This window comes from Bos javanicus, chromosome 22, assembly GCF_032452875.1.
Source record: "Bos javanicus breed banteng chromosome 22, ARS-OSU_banteng_1.0, whole genome shotgun sequence".
NCBI classification, from domain to species: domain Eukaryota; kingdom Metazoa; phylum Chordata; class Mammalia; order Artiodactyla; family Bovidae; genus Bos; species Bos javanicus.
In genome coordinates this window covers 7,788,438-7,814,296 of record NC_083889.1, presented here as the reverse complement: position 1 = coordinate 7,814,296, position 25,859 = coordinate 7,788,438, and the positions used below count along the sequence as shown (strand labels likewise).

General features: G+C 37.5%; 1 protein-coding gene and 1 long non-coding RNA gene across 32 annotated transcripts in view; one reads left to right on the top strand and one right to left on the bottom strand.

The window, feature by feature from the left end:
* The window catches only part of CLASP2 (cytoplasmic linker associated protein 2), a 174,674-nt gene extending 149,990 nt beyond the window's left edge, over positions 1-24,684 (top strand). For 30 of the 31 annotated variants that reach the window (XM_061395783.1, XM_061395781.1, XM_061395779.1 and 27 more), the window contains 9 exons: positions 1,090-1,233; positions 4,103-4,209; positions 5,940-6,093; positions 8,507-8,735; positions 15,803-15,996; positions 16,971-17,099; positions 19,617-19,823; positions 20,891-21,007; positions 22,935-24,684. In XM_061395783.1, coding sequence (XP_061251767.1) covers positions 1,090-1,233; positions 4,103-4,209; positions 5,940-6,093; positions 8,507-8,735; positions 15,803-15,996; positions 16,971-17,099; positions 19,617-19,823; positions 20,891-21,007; positions 22,935-23,021 — 1,368 coding nt within the window. In that variant the 3' untranslated portion in view covers positions 23,022-24,684. The remainder of the gene's footprint in view (positions 1-1,089; positions 1,234-4,102; positions 4,210-5,939; positions 6,094-8,506; positions 8,736-15,802; positions 15,997-16,970; positions 17,100-19,616; positions 19,824-20,890; positions 21,008-22,934) is intronic. The other variant, XM_061395776.1, reaches the window with a different exon arrangement.
* The window catches only part of LOC133235034 (uncharacterized), a 69,133-nt gene that overhangs the window by 22,598 nt on the left and 20,676 nt on the right, over positions 1-25,859 (bottom strand). The window lies entirely within an intron of this gene.

Genomic DNA, 25,859 nt, shown 5'->3' with positions numbered 1-25,859 from the left:
AATGGTGAAAGATTGGATGCTTTCTCTGTAAAATCAGGAACAACAGATAGATGTCTGTTCTCACCATTTCTGTTCAATGCTGTAGTAGGGTTCTAGCCAGGACAGTTAAGCTGGAAAAAGCAAAAAAAAAAAAAAAAGAGAGAGAAAGAAAATGAAAGAGACAAAAGAGAAAGAAGGGAAGAAAAACTATTTCTATTCGCAAATGATATAATTTTATGTATAGAAAATCCTTTAGAATCACTAAAATATTATTAGAACTAATAAACCCATTCAGCAGGATTGCAGGGTGCAAAATTAATATACAAATATCAGTTGTATTCTAAACACTTGAACAATCCAAAAATGAAATTAAGGTAACAATTCCATTTAAAATAGCACTAAGAAGATTAAAAAGCGATAAATTTAACAAAGGAAGCACAGAGTTTATAGTAGAAACTATAAAACAATATTGAAAGAAATTTAGGATGGAAAATCATCCCATGTCCTTGGGTGAGAAAATCAGGTCTTCTGGGATCAGAAGACTTACTATATTAAGATGTCAGTACTCCCCAGAGTGACCTATAAATTCAGTGTAATCCCTACCGTATCCTAGCTGGCTTCATAGAAATTGAGAAGCTGATTGCAAAATTCATAATGGAATTCCTGGGGCCCTATAATAGCCAGAGCAGCCTTGGGGGAAAAACAAGTAGGAGGACTTTACACTTGCTGACTTCAAAACCTAATGCAAAGTAATGGTAATCAAGGCAGTGTGGTAATGGGTTAAGGATAGACATAAAGACCAATAGAATAGAACTGAGAGTCCAGAAGGAAACCCGTGTCTGTGGCCAATTGCTTTTCAACAAGTGTGCCAAGACCATTGCCCTTGGTAGGTCATATTTGTTATACTTTTCATAATCCCATCTTACTTTCCAAAAACAAATGGTAAGTCGAAAAAATGTTTTTTATTGTTTCAGCAAAGAAATTTGAAAGTATGTAGGAACATCTTTTTCCCTAGGAAAGGTGGTCTGGCACTATTGAATAGAAATGTTGAATGAAGAAAATGGTCTCCTTTGAGTAATCATCTGCTTCTTATATGTCTTTGTTTTCTAGGCAGCGCAGTCAGTCCTGATTTCCTTATTTGAACTCAATACCCCAGAGTTTACAATGTTATTAGGAGCTTTACCAAAAACTTTTCAGGATGGTGCTACCAAACTTCTTCATAATCACCTTCGAAACACTGGCAATGGAACCCAGGTCTTTTTTCACTTGTTTTATTTTTTTTGGCCGTTGTTTAATGTGATGGATGGTTAACAACAGTAATTGCTTTCTTTTTTGCATGAAGTAAACTTTGATCCTAATGTGTAATTTTTGCATCTGCATTAGGCAGCATTTCCTGAGCAGAAATAAATATTGTCCTGGAAAGAATAGTCCTTAGGCCTGTAATTGTTCTATTATTATTTGGTGTGCATTAGGGTGGTGGTGAATGGTGACCACAGTATGAACAAGGAAAGTGAAATATAACAGAACTTAGATGAGAACTTAGATCAGTGCAAGCCATGAGAATTAGAACATGCTCTTTAGATGAACCAGTCTTTATTGGAGGACCAGAAAGGATGACTTATTCCAGGAATAACAGGCCCAAGGAGGGTAGTGCTTTAAAGGACGTGTTCACATTTAATAATTACAGGCTTGTCAGTCTGTAGGTGCTTGAATAATACAAGAGTTTGTTTTGGAGAAGTAAGATCTGAGTAAATGAAGGGTTAGTGTTATATCTAAATGGTATTGAACTATTTGCATAATATGCCAAAGAATTGAACTTGGGTTTTAAAAAGACAAAGAGGACAATACCTTTGATAATGCATAAAGGAGAAAGCAGGTGCACTTATGTCAGGAGTAAGGTAAAGTGTAAGGGGAAAACAATGTGAGAACCATTTCTTGGGGCCAAAGTCAATTACTTTTTTAAATGGAAAGGGGGAATTCCCTGGTGGTGCAGTGGCTGGGATTCTGCACTTCCACTGCCAGGGCCGTGGGTTGACTCTCTGTTCAGGAAACTAAGATCCCACAAGCTACATGGGACAAAAACTAAAAATTAAAAACATAAAAGGAGAAGATATTGTTTTATTATCTTAAGAGATAGGCAAATTGCTAATATGACCAGATTTTACTTCTTTGATGTCTTTGTAAAAATCATTTGTAAATCAAACTGAAGGAGGAACAAAAATTTAAGTGATTGTAATGATTGGAGGTAAATTTCCAGTTGTTCAAGCTGGTTTTAGAAAAGGCAGAGGAACCAGAGATCAAATTGCCAACATCCGCTAGATCATGGAAAAAGCAAGAGAGTTCCAGAAAAACATCTATTTCTGCTTTATTGACTATGCCAAAGCCTTTGACTGTGTGGATCACAATAAACTGTGGACAATTCTGGAAGAGATGGGAATACCAGACCACCTGACCTGCCTCTTGAGAAACCTGTATGCAAGTCAGGAAGCAACAGTTAGAACTGGACATGGAACAACAGACTGGTTCCAAATAGGAAAAGGAGTACATCAAGGCTGTATGTTGTCACCCTGCTTATTTAACTTCTATGCAGAGTACATCATGAGAAACGCTGGACTGGAAGAAGCACAAGCTGGAATCAAGATTGCCGGGAGAAATATCAATAATCTCAAATATGCAGATGACACCACCCTTATGGCAGAAAGTGAAGAGGAACTAAAAAGCCTCGAATGAAAGTGAAAGAGGAAAGTGAAAAGGTTGGCTTAAAGCTCAACATTCAGAAAACAAAGATCATGGCATCTGGTCCCATCACGTCATGGGAAATAGATGGGGAAACAGTGGAAACAGTGTCAGACTTTCTTTTTTGGGGCTCCAAAATCACTGCAGATGGTGATTGCAGCCATGAAATTAAAAGACGCTTTACTCCTTGGAAGAAAAGTTATGACCAACCAAGATAGCATGTTCAAAAGCAGAGATATTACTTTGCCAACAAAGGTCCGTCTAGTTAAGGCTGTGGTTTTTCCTGTGGTCATGTATGGATGTGAGAGTTGGACTGTGAAGAAAGCTGAGTGCTGAAGAATTGATGCTTTTGAACTGTGGTGTTGGAGAAGACTCTTGAGAGTCCCTTGGACTGCAAGGAGATCCAACCAGTCCATTCTGAAGGAGATCAGTCCTGGGTATTCATTGGAAGGACTGATGCTGAAGCTGAAACTCCAATACTTTGGCCACCTGATGCAAAGAGTTGACTCATTGGAAAAGACTCTGATGCTGGGAGGGATTGGGGGCAGGAGGAGAAAGGGACGACAGAGGATGAGATGGCTGGATGGCATCACCGACTTGATGGATGTGAGTTTGAGTGAACTCCGGGAGTTGGTGATGGACAGGGAGGCTTGGCGTGCTGTGATTCATGGGGTCACAGGGAGTCGGACACGACTGAGCGACTGAACTGAATGATCGGAGGAAGGAATTGGCTTAGGGCAGGGAGCTAATTTAAGATTGTTAATTTGGAATCTTGTTTAATTATTGAGGAAAAAAGATTGTTGTTGTAATATTTAGGAGAAGGAATAGCTGAGGATAACAACAACAAAAAACTTAAAGAGCTAGATTGCTGAATGGGAAGAAAGTTTTCCCCACAGAAACTAGAGATAAGTACATGAATATTTTAAAATAACGACCTAGCGGGACTTCCTTGGTGGTCCAGTGGTTAATAATCTGCCTTGCAGTGCAGGGAACATGTATTCAATCCCTGGTCGGGGAACCTGGGATCCCACATGCATGGAGGAACTTGAGTCCACATGCCACAATTAAGGCCCAGCGCAGCTAAATGAATTTTAATAATAAATTTTAAAAAGGAGAACAGTAAAATAATGATCTGGGAACTTCCCTGGTGGTCCATCGGTTTAGATTCTGTGCTTCCAGTGCAGGGCCATGGGTTTGATCCTGGTTGGGGAGTTAAGATCCCACGTATCTCACTACACAGACAAAAAATTTTTTTTAATCTTTTAAAATACATAAAATAATGACCTCTTAATATAAATCTGGCTCTTTCATGTGTTCAACATGTTGACTGTATGGCTTCCCTAAGAGCCTGTCATATGTTAATGTTTATTTGATTCTTGTCCGTCAGGGTTCCATGGGAAGTCCTTTGACAAGACCAACACCACGGTCACCAGCCAACTGGTCCAGTCCTCTTACTTCTCCTACCAATACGTCGCAGAATACTTTATCTCCAAGGTAATAAAAGGATTGTTTACCATCATGGTTTGTATTTGCAGATTCCCATTCTTAGAAAAACTGACATTAATATAAATCCAGTTGATTACTACTTAACTAAAATGTCTTGGACACATAGAAACTGAGCAAATTAAAACAATGTTAGGTTTATCCAAAATGAACCCTTTAGATGATAATAATATATAGGATATGGAATTCTTTTTCTTGTAAGTGACAGGAAAACTTATGGACACAGCTTTTGGAAAAAAGCAAGCAGTAATTAAACATTAAATAACATAGTTACTGTTTCTCAGATAAGCTGTATAAATCCATTAATTTCCAGTTGTGTCTTTCAGTTATAATAGTTGATATAAACGAGATCAAGTTATAATGAAAATTTTAGATCTAATATTGGCCAACCACCTGTTAAAAATAGAAGAAAAAAGTTTATAGACAAAAAAATGTAAAAATAAAAACATAGGGAAGGGTTAAATATAAAATGGCAATATGTATACTTCTTAGGAAAAAAATGTGATCTTGAGATTGATCCTTCATGAGACTTGTGAAATTTTCACACTTGAGCAAATCCCACGTGAGCTATATTTCAGAAGAAGTTATTAATTAACTCATTAATGGATTAACATTTTTTTCCCTTCTCCTGGTCTTTAAAAAAATGGCTTAGTAGCCATTATTGTCCTTATCAGCTTGATTTTTGTTATTAGCCATATAGCATATTCTTCATCATATTCATTACAATTATATAAGATGTTTCATTATATTGCAAAACATATTGCAAACTTACCATCATATTTTTTCATGCCTATGCATATGTGATAATTATGATGGCTAAATTCCAGACTGAGTTGAATTTTAGAATCTGATTATAGAATTCATATTTCAGTGGGACTTCCTGGCAGTCAAGTGCTTCGGGCTCTCTTTCCACTGCAGGGGGCACTGGTTCCATCCCTGGGGTCAGGGAAGTAAGATTCTACATGCCTCATGATGTGGCCAAAAAAAAGAATTCATATCAGTAACACATATTCTATGTTAAAAATTCTCAATCGTCTTACATATTTGTGTAAAATGTGTTAATCTCCTCTTCCAGCAGTACCCACTGGGGTTAGCAAACTCTGTAAAGAGTCATATGGTAAATATTTTAGACTTTGCCAGCAGGGTAGTCATTGTCAGGTCTATTCAACTCTGCTGCTGTAGTGTGAAATAGCCATAGACAATAGCTAAATAAATCAGCATTGCTATGTTCCAAAATAATTTCAGGAAGATCCCCTGGAGGAGGAAATGGCAATCTACTCCAGTATTCTTGCCTGGAAAATTCCATGGACAGAGGAGCCTGGCGAGCTACAGTCCATGGAGTCGCAAAGAGTTGGAGACGACTGAGCACGCACACACGCACACACATAACTTGAGTTTTATATAATTTTCATGTGTCATGAAATGTGTTTTGATTTTTTTCTCAGCTGTTTAAAAATGTAAAAAAAAGTTCTTAAGGTGAAAAGAAAAACCAGTTGTCAAGGGCTGTGCCTTATAGAGTCACTATAAACTGCCCTTGATGAGCAAACAGGGGGACATGCTCTTTAGCCGTTTGTACCTGTCAGGTTTTGTTTCGCTAATTATGCTTTAGAACATACGCATTCTCTAACTCTGTCTTTATAAACATCCTGTGCCATTTCCTCAGATATATTTGTATTTTAAAACTACACAGAAACAAAAATTAATTGTTGTCTTTTTCATAGTGCTTTTGATTATGACACAGAAAATATGAACTCTGAAGATATTTATAGCTCTCTTAGAGGTGTCACTGAAGCAATTCAGAATTTCAGCTTCCGTAGTCAAGAAGATATGAATGAACCATTGAAAAGAGATTCTAAAAAAGATGATGGCGATTCAGTGAGTATTTGAATATTCTTACATTCTACACGTTTTCATTAAGAGTTTAATTTTGTTTTTAAACTTTTCTTTCTGTCACTTTCAGATATAAACTTCCAGGAATCAATTGCTCAGTATTTACTGAGTACCTACCTTGCTCCAGGCTCTGTTCTGAGTCTTAGATTTACAAGGCATAGATAGATGCTGCCCTCAAGTTCCTTGTGGAGTTTCGGATAGAGATTAGTGCTGTAGGAAAGATGACATTTGCATTGAGACCCAAAGAGAGCCATACAAGATCTAGGAGAGGAGAATTCCATTAAGGAAATAGCAGGCACAGAGACACTTAGATGGGAGCAGGCTTTGTCCAGCTGAGAACCAGGACGAAAGCCAGTGTAGTTACGAAAGCACATGCGTTATGAAAGAGCGGAGGACCAGAACATCGACAAAATAAAGTGTTTAGACTTTTTGAAAATTCCTGTTCAGTGTGGTGGTATTTTCATCAGTTTATGTGGTTCTAGTTAAGAATGTTATGACTCATCTTTCTAACATTGTGAATATTATTGTTCAGTTTGTTATTTCTGCCACTATATAAAGAGCTGTTGATATTTCTACTCTACTTCGACTTTTCTCTGACATCTTAGACTTTTCTAAGAACAAGCTATCCCACCATTTCCTGTGGAATCTTTGGTTTCTCAGTGTTAGCACAGTTGTAGAACACTGCAGTACTTTAGCAGATCTCTAAAGGGCCCCCTTCTCTGCCTCCTGACTTCTTTCCTGCTACTGTTTTTCTCCCCATGCCTACATGGCAGATGGGCCAGAAAACTGAATGCCAAAACCCTGCTTACTACTCGTATTTGAGGTTCCCTGCCTCACAAGTTGAGTGTGGTAGCAGTAAGAGGTAAGGAGGCATCACTGCATGATTGAGACTTCCCTCCTAGAGTAGCAAGGGCAGTGCCAAGTAGTGGATTCCGGCAGGAGTGAGTGTGCCATTTACTCACTAGTCAGATTATCATTTGTAAACCTCATGTCTGCCTAAGGAAAATAGGGATGTTACTGCATACCTTAAAAGATTATTATGCGTATAATAAATCATGTGATTCCATCTAGCCCAGACCTCTTCTGAGTTCCAGATTCATACATCTAGCTTCCTGTTTGAACTCCAGATCTTTCCCCCAAACTGTTCTTTTCTGTCTCAGTTGATACAATGCTAGTTGCTCAGCCAAAAACCTTGGACACACAGTTGTCCTCATCTTGTCTCTGTGTCTCATCCTCCCTACTCAGTCCATCAGGAAATCTGTTTAGTCTGTCTTCAAATACAAGCCGCAGTCTACACAGTAGAATTTTTTCCCTTGTTACCTCTCCAGCCTCATCCCCTACTACTCTTTCTGCTCTAGCCACTTGCCTCCTCGCTGTTCCTTCAATGTACAGGGCATGCTTTTTGCCTCAGTGCCTTTGTCTTAGCTGCCCCCTCTGCCTTAAACATTCTTACTCCAGATAGCCATGGCCAGTTTCCTCCAGAGCTTTGCTGCAATGGCTTCCCAGTGAATCTTACTCTAACCACACTGACTCACCTGCAGCCTTGGCACTCAGACCCCTTTAATACTGCCCTTGCCTGCCATAGGAGAGTCACCTCCTACTGTACCACATATGTAACTCACTCATGACATTTTCTAATGTCTCTGTCCCTCGACTAGAATGTCAGCTTCATGAGGACAGACGGCATTCTCTCATTTGTTAACTAATATATTCTCAATGCTGGTAATGATGCCTGGCATGGAATACGTGTACAATAAATATTTAAAGAATATTTGTAGAACACCTTGCCACTGGCATAGCACATGGTTGCTCACTGTATGGTGGTAATGGTGATACTGATGGTCATAATTGGTATTTTGATAAGTTATGTTAATGTGCCCAAACTCCATCATGCAGCATTCCAAAAGTCATGCTGTCCTGTGTGGCCTCTTGTTCCTTAAGTAGGCCTTTTTAAATTCAGTTTTCTTATACTTTATTAACATATTGTCATTGTAGAATTTACAACCTTAATAATGAAATCTGGGAGCTTTTTGTTCTGTGTTTCTAATGAAAGTTGTTTTGATCTTTTACTGGCATAGAGAAACTTGCTAATCACATTGTATATATTTGATCCCGCCCTTAATAAGGAAACTGTAGGAATCATTAGAGACAGCATTCTTTCATGATTCTTATTTGCCCTTACGGCTATGGTTTCTTTACATCTTTTCTAGTAGACTTTGACTTTCTGAATGTAAGTTTTAGCTCATCATCATGTGGATTTCTGTGACTTAATTTTTTCAGCTGGTTTTTGTTATCTTTTCAAAATAGCCTTTCAAGCAGTAGGGAAATACCTTTTTAGACTTTCAAACAGACATTTGAAATGATTTAATTTGCTGTTCATTCCTCTTCCCATTAATAGATGTGTGGCGGCCCTGGGATGTCTGATCCAAGAGCAGGAGGTGATGCTACTGACTCAAGCCAAACAGCCCTTGATAATAAGGCTTCACTGCTCCATTCAATGCCTGCTCACTCCTCTCCACGCTCTCGAGACTATAATCCATATAACTATTCAGATAGCATCAGTCCCTTCAACAAGTCTGCCCTCAAGGAAGCCATGTTTGATGATGATGCTGACCAGTTTCCTGATGGTATGTCCCATCTGTGTTCGGAGGACTGCTAATCAATGATGCAAAAGAAATATATGCGTTCTTTTTGTGTAATTCCCTAAAAAGGAAGGATCTTTGAGGGTGGGAATGTTCTCTGCCATCTTCTAGGAGCTCATTTCTATTGGTTCAGTAGTTTTCTTCTTCATAATAAAAGGTTAATCCTCCTAAGAGCATCTTTGAAATCAAGAAAACTTTAGTTTTCCCAGAAACAACTGAAACCAGTTACATTTTCATTTAGTTATTAATTTTTATACGGAGTGACAAAACCCTTTAAAGGGATACCCATTCTTTAGTGTGAAGTTATAAACTCTTTAATCAAGGATTGAATATGGGAAAAGGTACAATTAAGATTTGGAGTTGGCTTAGGTCTAAGCTCTGTGTGTGTGTGTTAGTCGCTCAGTCATGTCAGACTCTGCTACCCCGTGGACTATATAGCCCACCAGGCTCCTTTTTCCATGGAACTCTCCAAGCAAGAATACTAGAGTGCGTTCCCATTTCTTTCTCCAGGGGATCTTCCCAACCCAGGGATTGAACCCAGGTCTCCTGCATTGCAGGCAGATTCTTTACCATCTGAGCCACCAGGGAAGTCTGGGTCTAAGCTCTTAATATATAGGAAATAAGCTGCCTCACCTGGGAGGTTGGTTGGCCTTCCTGCACTTCACTTGTCACGGTCTGAGATCCATCTTACCTGCCCTTCTGACCTTAGTATGCTGTAAGGTTTGGATAAGATGTATAGAAACTGATTAGAAAGTGTAAAACAGTGCAAATAGTATTTTTTTATCTTCTTTGTTTTTAATAATAAGGAATTGCATATTTCCTCTGTAAATTACGTGATTCATTACTTCTTTATTGAACTAAAGGCTTAAGTAATCTTTAGTAATATGTAACTAAATGTAGATAAACTTGAAAGTCTCCCCCTCAACACTGCCTCATGATTTCATGATTAGGTATTCATAGTTTCTGATATTCCTTTATTCCCTCAGTGTTGCTGTCAGTGAACTTATTTTTGCATAAACTTTTGTGCACATACACAGATAATTTTAAGAGCATTCTAGAAATAGAATTGCTCAATTAAAGGATATGTAAGTCTTAAGTTTTCAGAGTTACTACCAGTTACCAACTCAAAACACATGGCCAGTTTAAGTAGTACTGATTTCCTTAGCAACCCAGAATGTTTAAGTGTTTTTATGTTTTATCATTGTGATAGGTATAAAATAGGTTATCCTAATGAGCCTTTCTTTAATTGTTAGGAACTGAAAAATTAGCTCTCAATTTTGTTTTTTAATTTTTCTGATTTTGAAGAGTAGAAAGATCTCTTCACTTCTGTATTTCTTTACTAATGCAGTCGATGAATCATGTTTTTACCAACATGTCATATTAAGTGACTGAATATATCACAAATATCACAAAGGCAAAATTATGACAATATACCAAATTCCCTAAATTACATAAGAATCTATAAAATTGTGACCATTATGCACTTCGGTGTGTTTTAATCTATCATATGTAGTTGACTCTGCTGTTGAGGTTTAGTCACAATAGCAGCATAACAGGAGTGTGTGAATAAACTGGACATAGCAGCAAAGTGCCCTTGGATCCCTGAGTCATACCAGCAGCCTGGTGATTGAGACCTAGCTTTAACAACTTAATTGTTTTTATATTATTTATGCACAGCAGTCACAGCTGCTTCATCGCCCATCTATGTGTGTGTCTATGTGTAGGGTTGCTTTTTTTTTTAAGTATTATTTCAAAACAGGCAAAAGTTTAAAAGTTGTGAATACAGTTCCTCCTTGAGAAGGATCAAACCCCATCAACCCTAAAGAAAATCAACCCTGAATATTCATTGGAAGGACTGATGCTAAAGCTGAAGCTCCAGTATTTTGGCCACCTGCTGTGAAGAGCCAACTCACTAGTAAAGATCCTGATGCTGGGAAAGATTGAGGGCAGGAGAAGGGAATAGCAGAGGATGAAATGGTTGGATGGCAGCATCGACTCAATGGACATGAGTTTGAGCAAACTCTGGGAGATGGTAAAGAACAGGGAAGCCTGGCGTGCTCAGTCCATGGGGTTGCAAAAAGTTGGATACCACTGAACGAATGAACAACAACAACAAATCAGAAACAGGATATTTACAGTTTTAAAATACCTCTCCAAAAAAAAAAAAAAAAACCCTACTAATTACAAAATGAGTAACTTCACAGTGGAGAAGCCTAGGAGCAGCACCATAATTAAGTAATCAAGGTTATATCACCAACCTTGGGCAAAGTGAAATCATGTGTTAGTCAACAGATGCACTGTCACCTCTGTGATACTGATGCCAAGAGCACATAATCTAAATCTGATCATAAGAAAACATCAAACAAACCTTAATTGAGGGAAATGCTACAAAATAACTGTCCTTTAGTTTTTAAAAGTGCCACGGTCATGAAAGCCAAGAAAGGACTGAACACTGAAGGAGACGTGAAGACTAAATGCAACATGACCTTCTTATAAGTATAGACATATAATTTACGTATAGACACATAATTTCCTATTGTATTCAATGGATTATAATGTTTAATTATCATTATTTATTTTGATGCTCAAGTTGTCCTTGACTTGACTACCAGGATCCCATTTAAGCTGGCTTTGTGTCCTTTTAACATGTCCCCATCCTTACATTCTGACACAGCATAATCTTACACTGTCCTTACTTCAGTCCTGGAACTAGCCATTTGTCCAAGGATCAATCCTTGGTTTCCTTTAATAGGAACTGATCTTTTAAGACTAAAGTTTGGGCACTTGTTATATACTTCCTCTAAGTGACTAGAGCTAAGGAGTATGTATGCATTGATATGTATCTATTTCTGTATCTGTCAAAAGCTGTATGTTTGTACCAATAACTCCAATTGCAGTCTAGCACCATGAGATTAATTTTAGTTTCTCTCTTTACATGCTGATAACTCCTGTGAGAAGCCTGACTTCCATTATCTTTAGTACATTTACTTATTTGATCAGCCCTCCTGTGTGCAACCTGTTCTCCATCCCCACCACCACTTCCTCACTTGCACACACGCATGCCTCACCCTGCTGGGCTCCCCCTTCCACGTGGACACTGACACCCAGTGCTCTTCTGCTTGGGCTCTTGACAGATCACACCTGGTTGCCACTACATGGGGACACGCTTCCTATTCTGGCTGAACTCTGAAATGCCTGCCTTTCCCCTTCTCACATGTGGAAACCCTCTTTACTCTGACCATGAATGTGTCCCCAGGCCCGTAATTTTGATGAGTGAAAAAATATCTTCATTTTATGAGATTGAGGAATTGTGTTTTTACCAACTTCTCATGTTAAAAGAGACTCGATATATCACAAATATCACATCACAAAGCCAAAATTGTGACACTGTAGCAAGATCACCCCCTACTCTAATTTTCTTCTCCTTTACTAAAGATCATCTGTTTCCTATTTGTTAAAGGAAAATATCTTTGGAAATTAGCTGAAACCTAAACTGGGTTGAATAGTTCTGAACTTGAGAACATTATTTCTTCACAGTGTAATACTTGATTGACTTCTGAAACTTAAGCCGGACCTTTTATGTTGAATAAACACTCTTCAAAGATGGATAAGCCTCCTACTAAACCAAAATAGTAGTTTCTCCAGGCTTTGTGCAGCAGTTATTTTCATTTATTGTCTGTTTTCTTTTTAAAATCTGAGGTGAAGACTTTGTTTGACATTATTGTGAATGTTGCTGACACCATCCTATTTAATATATTGACCTCATTTTTGCTGTTTTGACTTTTCTTTTATACCCTGGCCCCAGGTAAAATTTCCCCTCTTCTTTTTGTTTTTACAATCTAAAACTTTTGTTCAGTTCAGTTCAGTCGCTCAGTCGTGTCCAACTCTCTGCGACCCCATGAACCGCAGCACGCCAGGCCTCCCTGTCCATCACCAACTCCTGGAGTCCACCCAGACCCATGTCCATTGAGTTGGTGATGCCATCTAACCATCTCATTCTCTGTCGTCCCCTTCTTCTCCTGCCCTCAGTCTTTCCCAGCATCAGGCTCTTTCCAGTGAGTCAGTTCTTCGCATGAGGTGACCAAAGTATTGGAGTTTCAGCTTCAACATCAGTCCTTCCAAAGAACATCTAGGACTGATCTTTAGGATGAACTGGTTGGATCTCCTTGCAGTCCAAGGGACTCTCAAGAGTCTTCTCCAACACCACAGTTCAAAAGCATCAGTTCTTCTGCGCTCAGCTTTCTTTACAGTCCAACTCTTGCATCCATACATGACCACTGGAAAAACCACAGCCTTGACTAGATGGACCTTTGTTAGGAAATAACTATTTTCTTCAAGTGGGAGTTTCTATGAAAGAAAATTTGTTTTAAAACTCTGAGATACTCTTATTAAGTATCTCTCTTACTCAGATGTTTCTGTACATGTCACAGACAGATACATACATTAGTGATAGATTTATCAAAATAACAAGTCAAACTCACTCATAGCCAGTTCTAATTATGACCTTCGTAAAGTTCACCAGGGACTGTAATATTCCAGAATATATACTATCTCTGGTGAGGATAATACTGTTATTCAAGAGAAACTCATGTTTTAGACCTAGATTCTCATTCTGACCCTAGGAGGTGGGTGCCGTTTTCCAGTTCTACTGATAAGAAAACCCAGCCTCCACAGTAATTAAGAGTGTGCTCCTGTCCCACAAAGGCTGAGAGAGAGAGGCTTGCTGAGACTCATGAGCCTCTGTTCTTTTCACAGAACCACAATGCCTTTCTGTGTTAGAAGAGGAAATACAGTTGACTATACTTTATCAATAAATAATTTGTCCTTTCTTTGGCAGAAATTATTTTCCTGTCAGTCATCTGTCCAGACCATTATATGTGACAAATCATTTCTAATTATCTTCTAGAGTAATTACAAAGCCTATATTCATGAAGAAGAGAACTGAGTTCCTTTGAAACAAAGCGTTTTCTTGAGATTTCCCTTTATTCAGCTGAAATAAAATACACTCTTAATCAGAATGATTTTCTGACATCTTTGAAAGTCTGATAATGTAAGTTCTCAGGAGTGATTCTTGAGGAGTTTGTAGAGATGTATTTATCCTGGTGCAGTAGTTCTTGTTAAACCAGCAACATTGTTTTAATGTTGGTCTATAACAGATGAATTGATTATAAGTTTATTTTTATTCTCCAAATTAAGATCTTTGAACTGAAATTTCATATTTTTCATGATTTTGCTTTGCATTCCTTAAAAATTCTTCTTAATTTTCCAAAATCCTAATTTGGTTCTCCTCAGTGCTCATTCTTTCCAGATTACCTCAAGTTATAATTTCAGTAGTCACATTTTGTGCTGTCATATATGAGTGTTTGGGGATCAGAGGTTCTTAGTGCTCTTACTATAGTTCCACGAAAGTTGTCCTAACACATTTCCTTTTTTATAGTTGGTAAGTGTTGTCGTTTTATTTGATTCAGTTTCCCTTGCCTATCATTGTTAGTTTTATTCCAATAGAAGTCATCTGGGAACTTGTGTGGAGGTTCAGTGATTAAGACTCGGCGCTTCCAATGCTGAGTGGGGCCAAGGGTTCAACGCCTGGTTTGAGGAGCTAAGATCTCCATGCTATGGGGTGCAACCAAAAGGGGGAAAAAATTCATCTGTTCTGGTAGTTCAGCTTGGTTTTCTTTCTTCAGATTTCTGAATCCTCTTAAGTGAAATAGAGCTTTTCTTTCTGTAGTTGTAGATTTCCTGAGATCTGTAATGTCAGGTCATTGGTATCTCTAGGTCCGTGGCTAACCAGCCAGCAGGATGTGCACAGTAGTGTCTATTTTTACGGACCAGTAGTGAGCCATCTGGTAGACTACAACCTCCAGGTCACTTTAGGAAAACGTGCAGTTTCCTCTTGAACCTTTCCTTTTGTTGGCTCTGACCCTCTCCAGAAGACCAGAATGCTCGTGCCGAGCAGAGCCACAGAGCATATGGCTCCACAGTGTCAGCCGTCTTTCCTGAAGAGGCAGTGACCCAGGTGGACCTTCTAGGCTCAGGCACCATGGTCTGTGGTTATTTTATTCCAGAGACGGGGTTAGAAGGGAACGGAATCTACGGCACAAGCTCTGCTCACACAGATGCCTGCCCAAGTCCCTGAAAACCTGAATTTATCATGTATTTTATCATCAAAAGAATTTAGGAAGAACTCTGGTGTTTTGTAGTGTTCTGAAGTGAACTTTTGGATTGAATTGTCTTTCCTACAAAGATGACTCAAAGCATTATCTGGTGACTGTTGAAAAATAACCAGCATGTCCTTAAAATTCAGAAAATTAATGAGTTCATAATTACACTTTTAAAAAAGAAAGCAGAAACAAATGAAAACTCTTTGGTAACCACTGGGCCCAAACTTTTGACTCTGAAATTTAAAGGGAAATATTAAACTCCTTTTCAGGGTAATCAGAATAGCACTAGCTGACAAACTCACGCTCAGAAAAATTACAACACATTTTTAACTCCTAATAAAATAATTAATTCAACCCCTTCAGTAAGTGAAATCTTTAATTCAGAGATTGACAGAGAGAGAACTTTACAATGGTGGGATCAAGTTGTTACTGGTTAAATCCAGTGATCACTATTGGTATAGCTAAAAATGGAGTACCCAAACCCTGTGAGCCTCTTGGCATGACAACATAGAAATGCATGCTGAAGTGAGTAAGGATGAAATGATACATTTGGGATTTGCTAGAAATACTTGAGAAAAATAAGTGGGGGTGGGGGCAAAGATGATGTAAGAATGGTAAAATCTTAGTCTTTAAGTCTGGGTGATAGGGGTTCATAATATGATTGGGGGTTCATTATACAGTTCTCTCTCTCATGAATTTTTATCATAAACAGTTTTAAGCTAGCATTGAGGTTCTGGGGATGACAAATGGAAAACAATCTTAGTCATTGTTCTTTGCTTTTTTTATAACCAACTTTCTGTCTGTGTCTCATGATGTTATAAAGTTATCATCCCCATCCTTGTGAAAGTTGCCCTCTAAAGTCACAGAATTAACATCATGTCCATATGACAGATCTTTCCCTAGACCATTCTGACCTGGTTGCAGAGTTGTTGAAAGAGTTGTCTAACCATAATGAACGCGTAGAAGAAAGAAAAATCGCCCTGTATGAACTCATGAAACTGACACAGGAAGAATCTTTCAGTGTTTGGGATGAACACTTCAAAACGATATTACTTTTATTGCTTGAAACCCTTGGGGATAAAGAGGTAAGTAGCAGAACATATAAACAATAGCCTGTTTTTGTGTCTTGGGTTGCCTGTCATTGCCTATTAATCAAACACTACACATATTTGGCATTTGGGGAAATGAGTCTTTGCTGCTGCTTCATTGTGCATGAAATTTTTACCATAAAATACTTTTTCTTCTCAACCAAGTAGATCAATGATTTTGAGCAATTAGCCACAGGAAAAACGTTGCTGACATAAATTTTTATTCAAATGTGCAACTTTTTTTGCATATTTGAATCAATTGTTCAGAAGTAAAAATTTTTTTTTTAATAGAGCTAGTGGTTCTTCGTATCTTTGAGAAGTGTAGTTTTCAGCTGGAGATGTGAAAGCTTGATTATGTAATATACCACATATTTTATGCAGTTCTCTACCGTTCCCTCAACCTATATTAAGACCCTTGCATTCAGTTCAGTCACTGAGTCATGTGTGACTCTTTGCGACCCCATGGACTGCAGCACGCCAGGCCTCCCTGTCCATCACCAACTGCCAGAGTCCACTCAAACTCATGTCCATTGAGTCGGTGATGCCATGCAACCATCTCATCCTCTGTCGTTCCCTTCTCCTCCTGCCTTCAGTCTTTCCCAGCATCAGGGTCTTTTCCAATGAGTCAGTTCTTCACATCAGCTAGCCAAAGTATTGGAGCTTCAGCTTCAGCATCAGTCCTTCCAATGAGTATTCAGGACTGATTTCCTTTAGGATGGGCTGGTTGGATCTCCTTGCAGTCCAAGGGACTCTCAAGAGCATTCTCCAGCACCACAGTTCAAAAGTATCAATTCTTTGGCGCTCAGCTTTCTTTATACTCCAACTCTCACATCCATTCATGACCACTGGAAAAACCATAGCTTTGACTAGACAGACCTTTGTTTGGCAAAGTAATGTCTCTGCTTTTTAATATGCTGTCTAGGTTGGTCATAACTTTTCTTGCATTACAACATTAAAATGTTTCTTTTTAGCCTACAATCAGGGCTTTGGCTTTGAAGGTTTTAAGAGAAATCCTAAGGCATCAACCAGCAAGATTTAAAAACTATGCAGAATTGACTGTCATGAAAACACTGGAAGCACATAAAGACCCTCATAAGGAGGTGAGTTATCTAACAGTTAAAGTATTATTTTGTTCTCAGTACTTTTGATATTATTGTATGAAACATAAATGTGTTTGGAAAGTGCCCTTGGCAAGCATTTTCTTTATGACTGCTTCATGTTCAAGGTAGTATCTAATTGAAAGAGAAAAATATGTTCTTTTCTGTTAAATTAGTAATGTTGATATCATGGCATTTTATCCCAAATAGGCTAACTCCAGGATATAATTTATCTGATTTTATTTTCTCCTTTCATTCACTTTTAGATTTCCACTTAGAGTGTACCAGTCGTAACTTCACTTTCCATTTACCAATAGGATTTCTTTTTTTAATAACTAGTGGAAATAATTATTGTTATTTTAAAGTGGTAAATTGCCTTTAGGAGCTAAGTATCTGTTAAAAGAGTTTACTCAATAAAACACTGAGGACAGCTTTCCTGAAAAAGTCCTGTAAATCTGTCTCATTACTTCATTGTTCGGATATCCACACCATAACCAATGGCATTGATGAGACAATCATAAGGACTTTTATTAAAATCTTAGAAATAATTAGAAAAGCCAGTTTCAAATAGGGACTGCAGTTCTAAGAGAGAGCATTAGGTGTCTCTAAGACATAAGCAAAAGCCAAGTCAAAAAAAAAAGAAAGTTAAAACAGCAATGAGACAGAATGGGTTAAAGCTTAGTACAAGAACCAAAACTGTAAAACTCTCAGAAGAAAGCATAGGTATCAAACTTTGTTACCTTGGATTAGGCAGTAGTTTCTTAGATATAATGCCAAAAGCAGAGATAACAAGGGAAAAGGTGTAAATTGAACTTTTATCAAAATTAAAAACCTTTGTGCTTTAAAAGACACTCTCAAGAAAGTAAAAAGACAGCCCACAACATAGGAGAACGTTTTTGTAGATCATGTCTGATAACAGCCATAATATATGAAGAACTCTCATACCTCAATAATCAAAAGATAAATAACTCAATTTTAAGTGAGCAGAGGACCAGTTGACACTTCTTTAAAAGAAGATATACAAGTTGCCAATAAGCACATGAAAAGATTCTCAGCCTCATTCATCTTTAGGGAAATGCAGCTAAAACCACGCTGAAACAACACATTTCACATACATGACAATAAGAAAATCTTGATGATGCTATGAAGAAATCAAAACCATCTGAGTTATTCACCTTTCAGAAGCTATGACTGAATCTTGTGGTATTATGTGCCATAACTTTTAAATCTACCTGGATTTTTAATCCAGTTTTAAAAAATCCAGCTCGTGTTTGAGTGGTACATCTGTGGCATCTTACTGAAGCCTTAAAAAAAAAAAAAAAAAACTATGTAATATTTGTAGTTTAGTTATCCACCTTCTGAGCCAAATAAGGCCGGCAGCATACCAATTTTTACAAAAGATAAAATTGATATCCTTAAGCTATTACAGCCAAAATTAGCCCTTGGTCTACTGACTTCCCAGGGGCTTCCCTGGTGACTCAGTGGTAAAGAACCTGCCTGCCAATGCAGGAAACATGGGTTTGATCCTTGGGTTGGGAAGATCCCCTGGAGTAGGAAATGGCAACCCACTCCAGTGTTCTTGCCTGGGAAATCCCATGGACAGAAGAGCCTGGTGGGCTACAGTCTATGGAGCCGCAAGAGTGAGACACAATGTAGCAGCTAAACAACAGCAGCTTCTGATTTCCAGTATATTTTCCACTTTTCCTTTCTAAACCTCTCAGGTTGAGAGCATAAGTGAGACAATACCAAAAATAGCCACAGAAGCAGTAATCTTTATATCTTTTCAAGAGTATCTTTAGAGATTACAGAGTCCAATAAAAATAGAGATAACTTTTTCTTCTTGCAAAACCAGCATCTTACCTGCCCAAGTCCAGTATAGAAGGAAAGAAAATCATTATGAACAGTAGGGGAAATAAACTGTTAATTTGATAACATATTAATGAAATGACTTTTATTTTATTCTGTAATAATGTGATAAAAGGGGCACAAGCCATCCTGGAGTTGAGGGTCCTAACAGTGAGCAGGGTCTCAGCATGGCTGATCTGAGGACTCCAGTGACAGGGTAGTCTAGGTGGACAGAGCCTCCGCTCCCCTGCAGAACTCGACCACAATATCGTGTTCAAACTGCTTTAATCGTTAAACCAAGCCAGCATTAAGAGAGTACAGAAAAATAAAGACATAGTCCCCAAACTCCCAAAATTCATATATTTTTATATATAGAAACCTTTTGATTGCAGGCACAGAAATTGCTTTTTGGTATCGCCAAACCTTCTATATTACAGCACTGAACAAAAATGTAACCCAATAAATACATGCTGTTTATTTTTTAAAAAGAGAGAGAACACAGAAGAAGGAAGAATGATATAATAAAGCCCCATGTATCCGTTTAGTTACTTTCATGTTTTCAAAGAAAACTCCAGATCCCACTTTGTATTATGTATTTCATGAAATGTGCACACCCAGGACACAGCACACATTTTACAGAAACACTTCCCTGCTCAGTATTGCCCTCTGTCCTAGGTGGTGAGATCTGCTGAGGAGGCCGCATCAGTGTTGGCCACTTCCATCAGCCCGGAGCAGTGCATCAAAGTGCTGTGTCCCATCATCCAGACTGCAGACTACCCCATCAACCTGGCTGCCATCAAAATGCAAACAAAAGTAATTGAGAGAGTGTCCAAGGAAACGCTTAACCTGCTTTTGCCAGAGATCATGCCAGGCCTAATACAGGTAAGCAGTAAAACTTGGAGAAAGAAGCTGTGTTGATACACTGGGGATTCAGTTATTTTAGGTACTCGGCCAGTGTCATGACCAAGCTTCCTGCTGTCTTGGGGTGTTCAGAGCAAAAGACTTCCGATAGCTAGCTGTGTGTGTGTCTAGGGGTTGGGGGGTAGTATACACATAACATAAAACTTAACTGTTTAGTGTGGTAACGGAGCATTTAATGTGGTTTTGTCTATGCATACAAACCCATACATATAAAAACTCTTTAACAAAAACGGGATCTTATTTTGTGACATGCTTTGCTTAAGTTAATCAAAGACTATGAACCTTTTCCATAGAATGGAACCTTTTACTATTCCATTCTAATAAATACTGTGCTATAGTATAATTTTAATGACTAGTATTAAATAGTGTGTGTGTAAGATGCCATCATTCGTTTCTTTGTGCATCTATAGTATTAGCTTTGTGACTCTGTTCTAAGCTGCAGCTACTAAGTTGTGAGGTCCTTGAAGATAAGATCCAAATGTCTTCCTTCTTTATCTGTGCTTTGGTGCTAAGAACAGAATATACATAATTGGTGTGTGTCACACATACAGTAGTGGACATGAATAAATGTTTGTTGGATAAATAACTTAGAGTAATGGTAGGGATGGGCCAGATGTTAATTTAATTCAGCCTGGATTAGAGGAGTACCCTGACTGCTAGGCCAGAGAGGTTAGGTTTTATTCATTAGTGAGGAGCTGCTAAATACCCTAAAGCTGAAGGCTTTAGAAAGGTTAATTCAGAGACTTTTGCAGGCACTAGGGTGGCCTCAGAGCCAGAGATTGTAGCTCACCAGGCTAAATAAGAAAGACCCTGATAAAAAAGGCTGACAGTGGAGTGGGAGTGCTCAAGGGGAAAGGGAGGAGGGAAAGGGACGTCTCTGCCTGAAAAGGTGAAAAGTTAACTTCACCCAGTCAGTAAAACTCTCTCGTCAGCACGCTTAACATCTTCTCTCTGAGTCGTAGTTCTGTTTCTGTGCCATGGTGCTTTTCTCAGATCCTGCAGGAGTACTAACAAGGATTTCTTCCCAGGGTTATGATAATTCGGAAAGCAGTGTTCGGAAAGCTTGTGTCTTCTGCCTGGTGGCTGTTCATGCAGTAATTGGTGATGAACTAAAACCACATCTCAGTCAGCTCACTGGCAGTAAAGTAAGTAGGGCTGCTCTCTCCTAAAGATGGTGGCCATGGGGCGCTCTTCAAAATGTACTTCTTCATGTGTGTTGAAGGGTAATTTGTTACTTGACTTTTAATTAGGCTTTAAGCATCCAGCCTAAGTCCTCTTACCCTTTGCAGTTTAGCTATCTGTACTTTCCCGTCTGTCACTCAAGTGAAGTCAGCGGTTTGTAGGATAGTTGGTAGATTGCTGTGAAAAAAATGTCTACTGCTTCTGGTTGTTCCTGATCACCAGCTCACTCTTCCCACTCTTACACTCAATTCTTACCCCTATGACTGTTTAAAAATAAATAGAAAAAGGGGAAAAGAATAAGTAGCAGTTGGAAATTCCCTGGATGTCCTGTGGTTAAGGGTCTGTGCTTCCACTGTAGGGGGACAAGGTTCTCTCCCTGGTTGGGGGCCGAAGATCGCACACGCCACATAGTGCAGCCGAAAAAAAGAGAAAAACAGAATAAAGTGTGGTTATATATTCATGGATTTATATGTACCAAATTATGGAACACTAGAACATTTTTTAAATTCTCCCCTATGAATTACAATAATCAAATATTTGTTCTCATTCTCTTTCTGCTCTTACTATGGTCACCATAAATGTTTAATTTTTATTTGATATGTTAAAATAAATTTTACAATTAGTCCTTAAGATGTAAAAAACATCGGTCTTGTTTTCTTCATTTCTTTGGTATCATCAAAACCTTAAATCTGTTCTAAAGGGTGAGGATAAACTATGATTGTTGAATTATGGTTTATGAACCAGTTAGCAGGACACTCACCTTCATTTAAAAAGTTTCCACAAATCCTAACAATTGTAATTACTATAATCAAAATTATTTTCTAAGTAGCAAAAGGGAATAAGAAATACATATAAAGGAAAAAGAACTCAAATGTATACCTTACATTAAAACCTATACAAGTTATAGATAGATTAAAGCAGTGATTCCTAACCTTTTCTATATTACAGACCACTTTGAGCTTTGGGTATAATCGCATCTCAAGAAAAATAAACTTATCCAGAAAATTTTACACCTAGTTTCAGAGGGTTCAGTGAGCCACTGAATGCCATGGATGCTGGGTTAAACCATTGGATCAAAGCGTAAATGTTAAGAAAAGAAAATTTTGAACAACTGCGTGGTTTTCAGAGGAAAAAGTTTTCTGAGTTTTGTGAAAAGTTAGGTCCTGATAAGCCAAAGTTATCTGTAGAAGAATTAAAATTCATCACTTTATCAGCATACTAGGCAGCCAGTAGTAATGTTGCATGTGAAGACAATAAGAAGGTGGGAAAAATATTTGAGAATGACATTTGGTTAAAAAAACAAAAAGTAAAAAACAGAATTGTATGTGCTTTGATTCCAAACTATAAAAATATGATCTCATACAGTACAGACTGCAAAATGACAGAGAAATCAAAAACATACCTGTTAGGAGAGTAATGACATAGTTGTCTGCGATCTTCGGTGCTGGAACCCAAGAGCCTAATTTCATCTCCTGGCCCACTGCTCTCTACCCTTTTGACCTTCGGCAGGGATGGTACATCCTGAATCTCAATTTCCTCATCTCTAAAATGTTGTGAAGATAAAAAGATAGAATGTAAGGCAGCATATTGTATAGCACATAATGCGCAAATGTTTACCATTTTTGTCCTAATGGTGACTTCTTTAAGTGTTATATGTTAATCACTTTAACAGTTTTTGAAAAGGCATGCTAGAATACTCAGTCATGAACAAAACTAAGACTTATATTTTTTTTAATTCTTAATTATCAACAATAACTAGTGCATTATAATAACTCCTCAGTCTAAAATACCTTTTGAAGCTTGCATATGTGTATAATTTTTTTTAATGAGCATCTCAGGATAATTTAGAGCAGCTTGCTCAAATGACATGTGTTTGGCTTGAATCTGCAGATGAAGCTACTGAATCTGTACATCAAACGTGCACAGACAGGTTCTGGAGGAGTTGACCCCACTACTGACGTTTCCGGACAAAGTTAGTGAAGCTGACAGAAGTGAACCAGGTCTCTCAAAGAAAGGACAGACAGACCACCCTCATCAATGAAAGGAAATTTTCAGATACATCTTTTGAAACTTACCACTGTTTCCCAGTTTTAGTTTTTTGTTTTGTTTTGTATTTTCCGTAACAGAGGACTATCCTCAGTCTGCATGTAACTTTTACAATAGTTGTTCCAAATTCAAGAAGAAGCAGTATTAACATCAGTTGATCAATACAAAGTAATTTTTAATCTAACTCATCATTTCACACGTTTGTACTTCTTTGTCTTCCCATTAACCTTTGCCAGTGTTACAATTGTATAATTTTTTTTTTTTAATGCTGGTTAAACAGGAATGCTTAAAGCTTTAAAGTTTAACAGTCTAAAACATTTTTTTTTGGCCTTTATTCAAATGCAGAATAGTATTTTTATTGCTACTTTAAGTTTTGTTCCGTATCATGTCCTATGCTAGAAATACTGAAATGATGTGAAACAAAGCAGGACTGATTTGAACTCCAGCTGGACCCTGTTGGTGTGATGGTGATACATGTCGTTAGTTGCAACTTTGGGGTGATCTGTAGTTTAAAACTAAGACCTCAAAGAAACTTTACAGAACCAGCCAGTTCTGTAAAGCTGGTATCATTTGTTGGTTGTTGACCTTGCCACGTTTATTTAAAACCATGTCCCCTCTCTGATCCCTTAAGAAAGCTGCACCAAATCATCAGCCTGTGTTTTTCTTGTTACTTATTCAAGTAGAAGGTTTCATTGCAGGGTTTTTTGGTTTGTTTATCTTGGTTGTGAATGATGCTTTTTTATTTATTGATATCAAATTCACTTATGAATAAACTTGATAATGGAAACAGACAAAAAGAAAGCAAGTGCATGTGTGTCCTTGACCGTCTTCTGTTTCTCATTTAACGAACAAACTAATGATCGCGAATGGGAGTCGACCAGCACCTTTTCTTTATATGGTGGAACCTGGTTTCCTTTTGCCATGAAATTGTCTTACTTGAAAACATTGATCCTGATGAGAGAGAAGATGGTGCCAAGGCTATTATTATCTTCATGTAATGGGCTCAAATTCTCTACCTCTTCAGGGCTAATACTTTTAACTGAGCTGCTGCCTATATAGTGTCTTTTGGAAAACTACTAAAAGGGTGATTTTCTGTTACTTTTTAGCAAATTTTTTAATCACCTTTTGCTACACCTCTTATTTTCATGTGCAGCCAACTTTAAAAAATTACCGGTTTTTGGTGAAAGGCAGATTAGATCATATGGAACCAGGATACTAATGATTTCTTACCTTGACTTTTTTTTTTTGATCTTAACATAAAGTGAATTTGACTGGAAAGGCAAATGGCTATTAGGGAAGCAATTTGCTATTGTTAACAGAGTTATCTGTACTTTCTTTAATTGAAAAAAAAATGTAGAAATGTATGTAAAGAATTTAAGACAAGAGTACTGAATGGATGATTTGTCATAGGCTTTTACCTTCCTTTGTTTTTGTTCTAGCAGCAGGAAAATAGTTTCTCTACATCACCCCCCCCTTACCTGTAACAATTTTGTTTTCTACTGTTAATTACATTGTGTATTTATAGTTCTATGCTTACTGTTGTGCATATACTGGCAATAAAACTGTACATAACATTACTTGAAAAAATTAACAATGTATATCAGTTGTTTTTCTGTCTTACTGTGTGGCAAGTCACTTATCTCCTAACTAGGATTTTAAAAGCTTTTAGAAAGTCCTATATCAGTGGTGTTATCATGAATTTGTAAGTGCATCTGAAGAGAAGATTTGTCAAGAGTAGCGACCACAATCCAATGTATATATCTCTAAATGCATGTATATATTATCGCTTATCCTTGAAAGAGTATTTTAAGCATTGAACTTGTCTCAGTAATGTTTTGTTTCATGACCTTGGTATGTTTTACAATCATTTTGGATCGAAATATTAATTTAATTTTGACCTCTTTAAGGTCCTGCTCTAACTACTGTTGACAAGTAAATAGAGTGACATAACCTGAATAATAACTCTACTTGAAAACTTAGATCACACACCTGGCGCGTAAAGGCAGGCACTCAAGAAATGAATGGGTAACAGAAGATTATGGTTTAATGTGACAAGGTAGAAAGCTAAGTCACGTTTAAAGTTCTATTATTTCAGTTGATAAGACTATAAGAAAGTTACTGTTGACTATTCAGATTGCTATTTACAATACCTTTAATTTGTTCATTTCAGAAACATCTTAAGATGTCAGCTATTAAAGAATGGTGATAAAAAGCTACTGGTTAATTTTTTTTTCTTTCTACTTTTCTCCCCTAAGCATCAGTGTCATTCATTTACCCACGCTGCTGAAAACCAATTAAAAAAGCATGTAATTCCATGTTTTAAAACATGTTTGTTTCTTGTGGGTTTTCAAAATCTTTAATAGACTTTTGACATTTTCAAGTAAGATATGGTTTGAATTTGAGGTTTCAGATTTGGAGTAAATGCACTCTATTCCTTCATATTTTATTAGAAACTTAGGTCAAAACAACTTTTTACCAAGTTATGTCTAACATTAAAAAGCTAAAATCTTCAGGCCAGATCTATTTGTAAATTCAAGTGTTTCTTATTATTGTTAATTTAGAATAACATTTACAGTAAAAAGAAACGAGAATTGGTAATATTACTCCATAATATATGAGGTGTTTTTTTTTTCTGAAACATTTTTTATTGAAGTATAGATGATTTACAGTGTTGTGTAAGATTCTGGTGTACAGCAAAGTGCTAAGTTATACATACATATTCTTTACCATATTCTGTTTCATTATAAGTTATTATAGGATATTGAATAT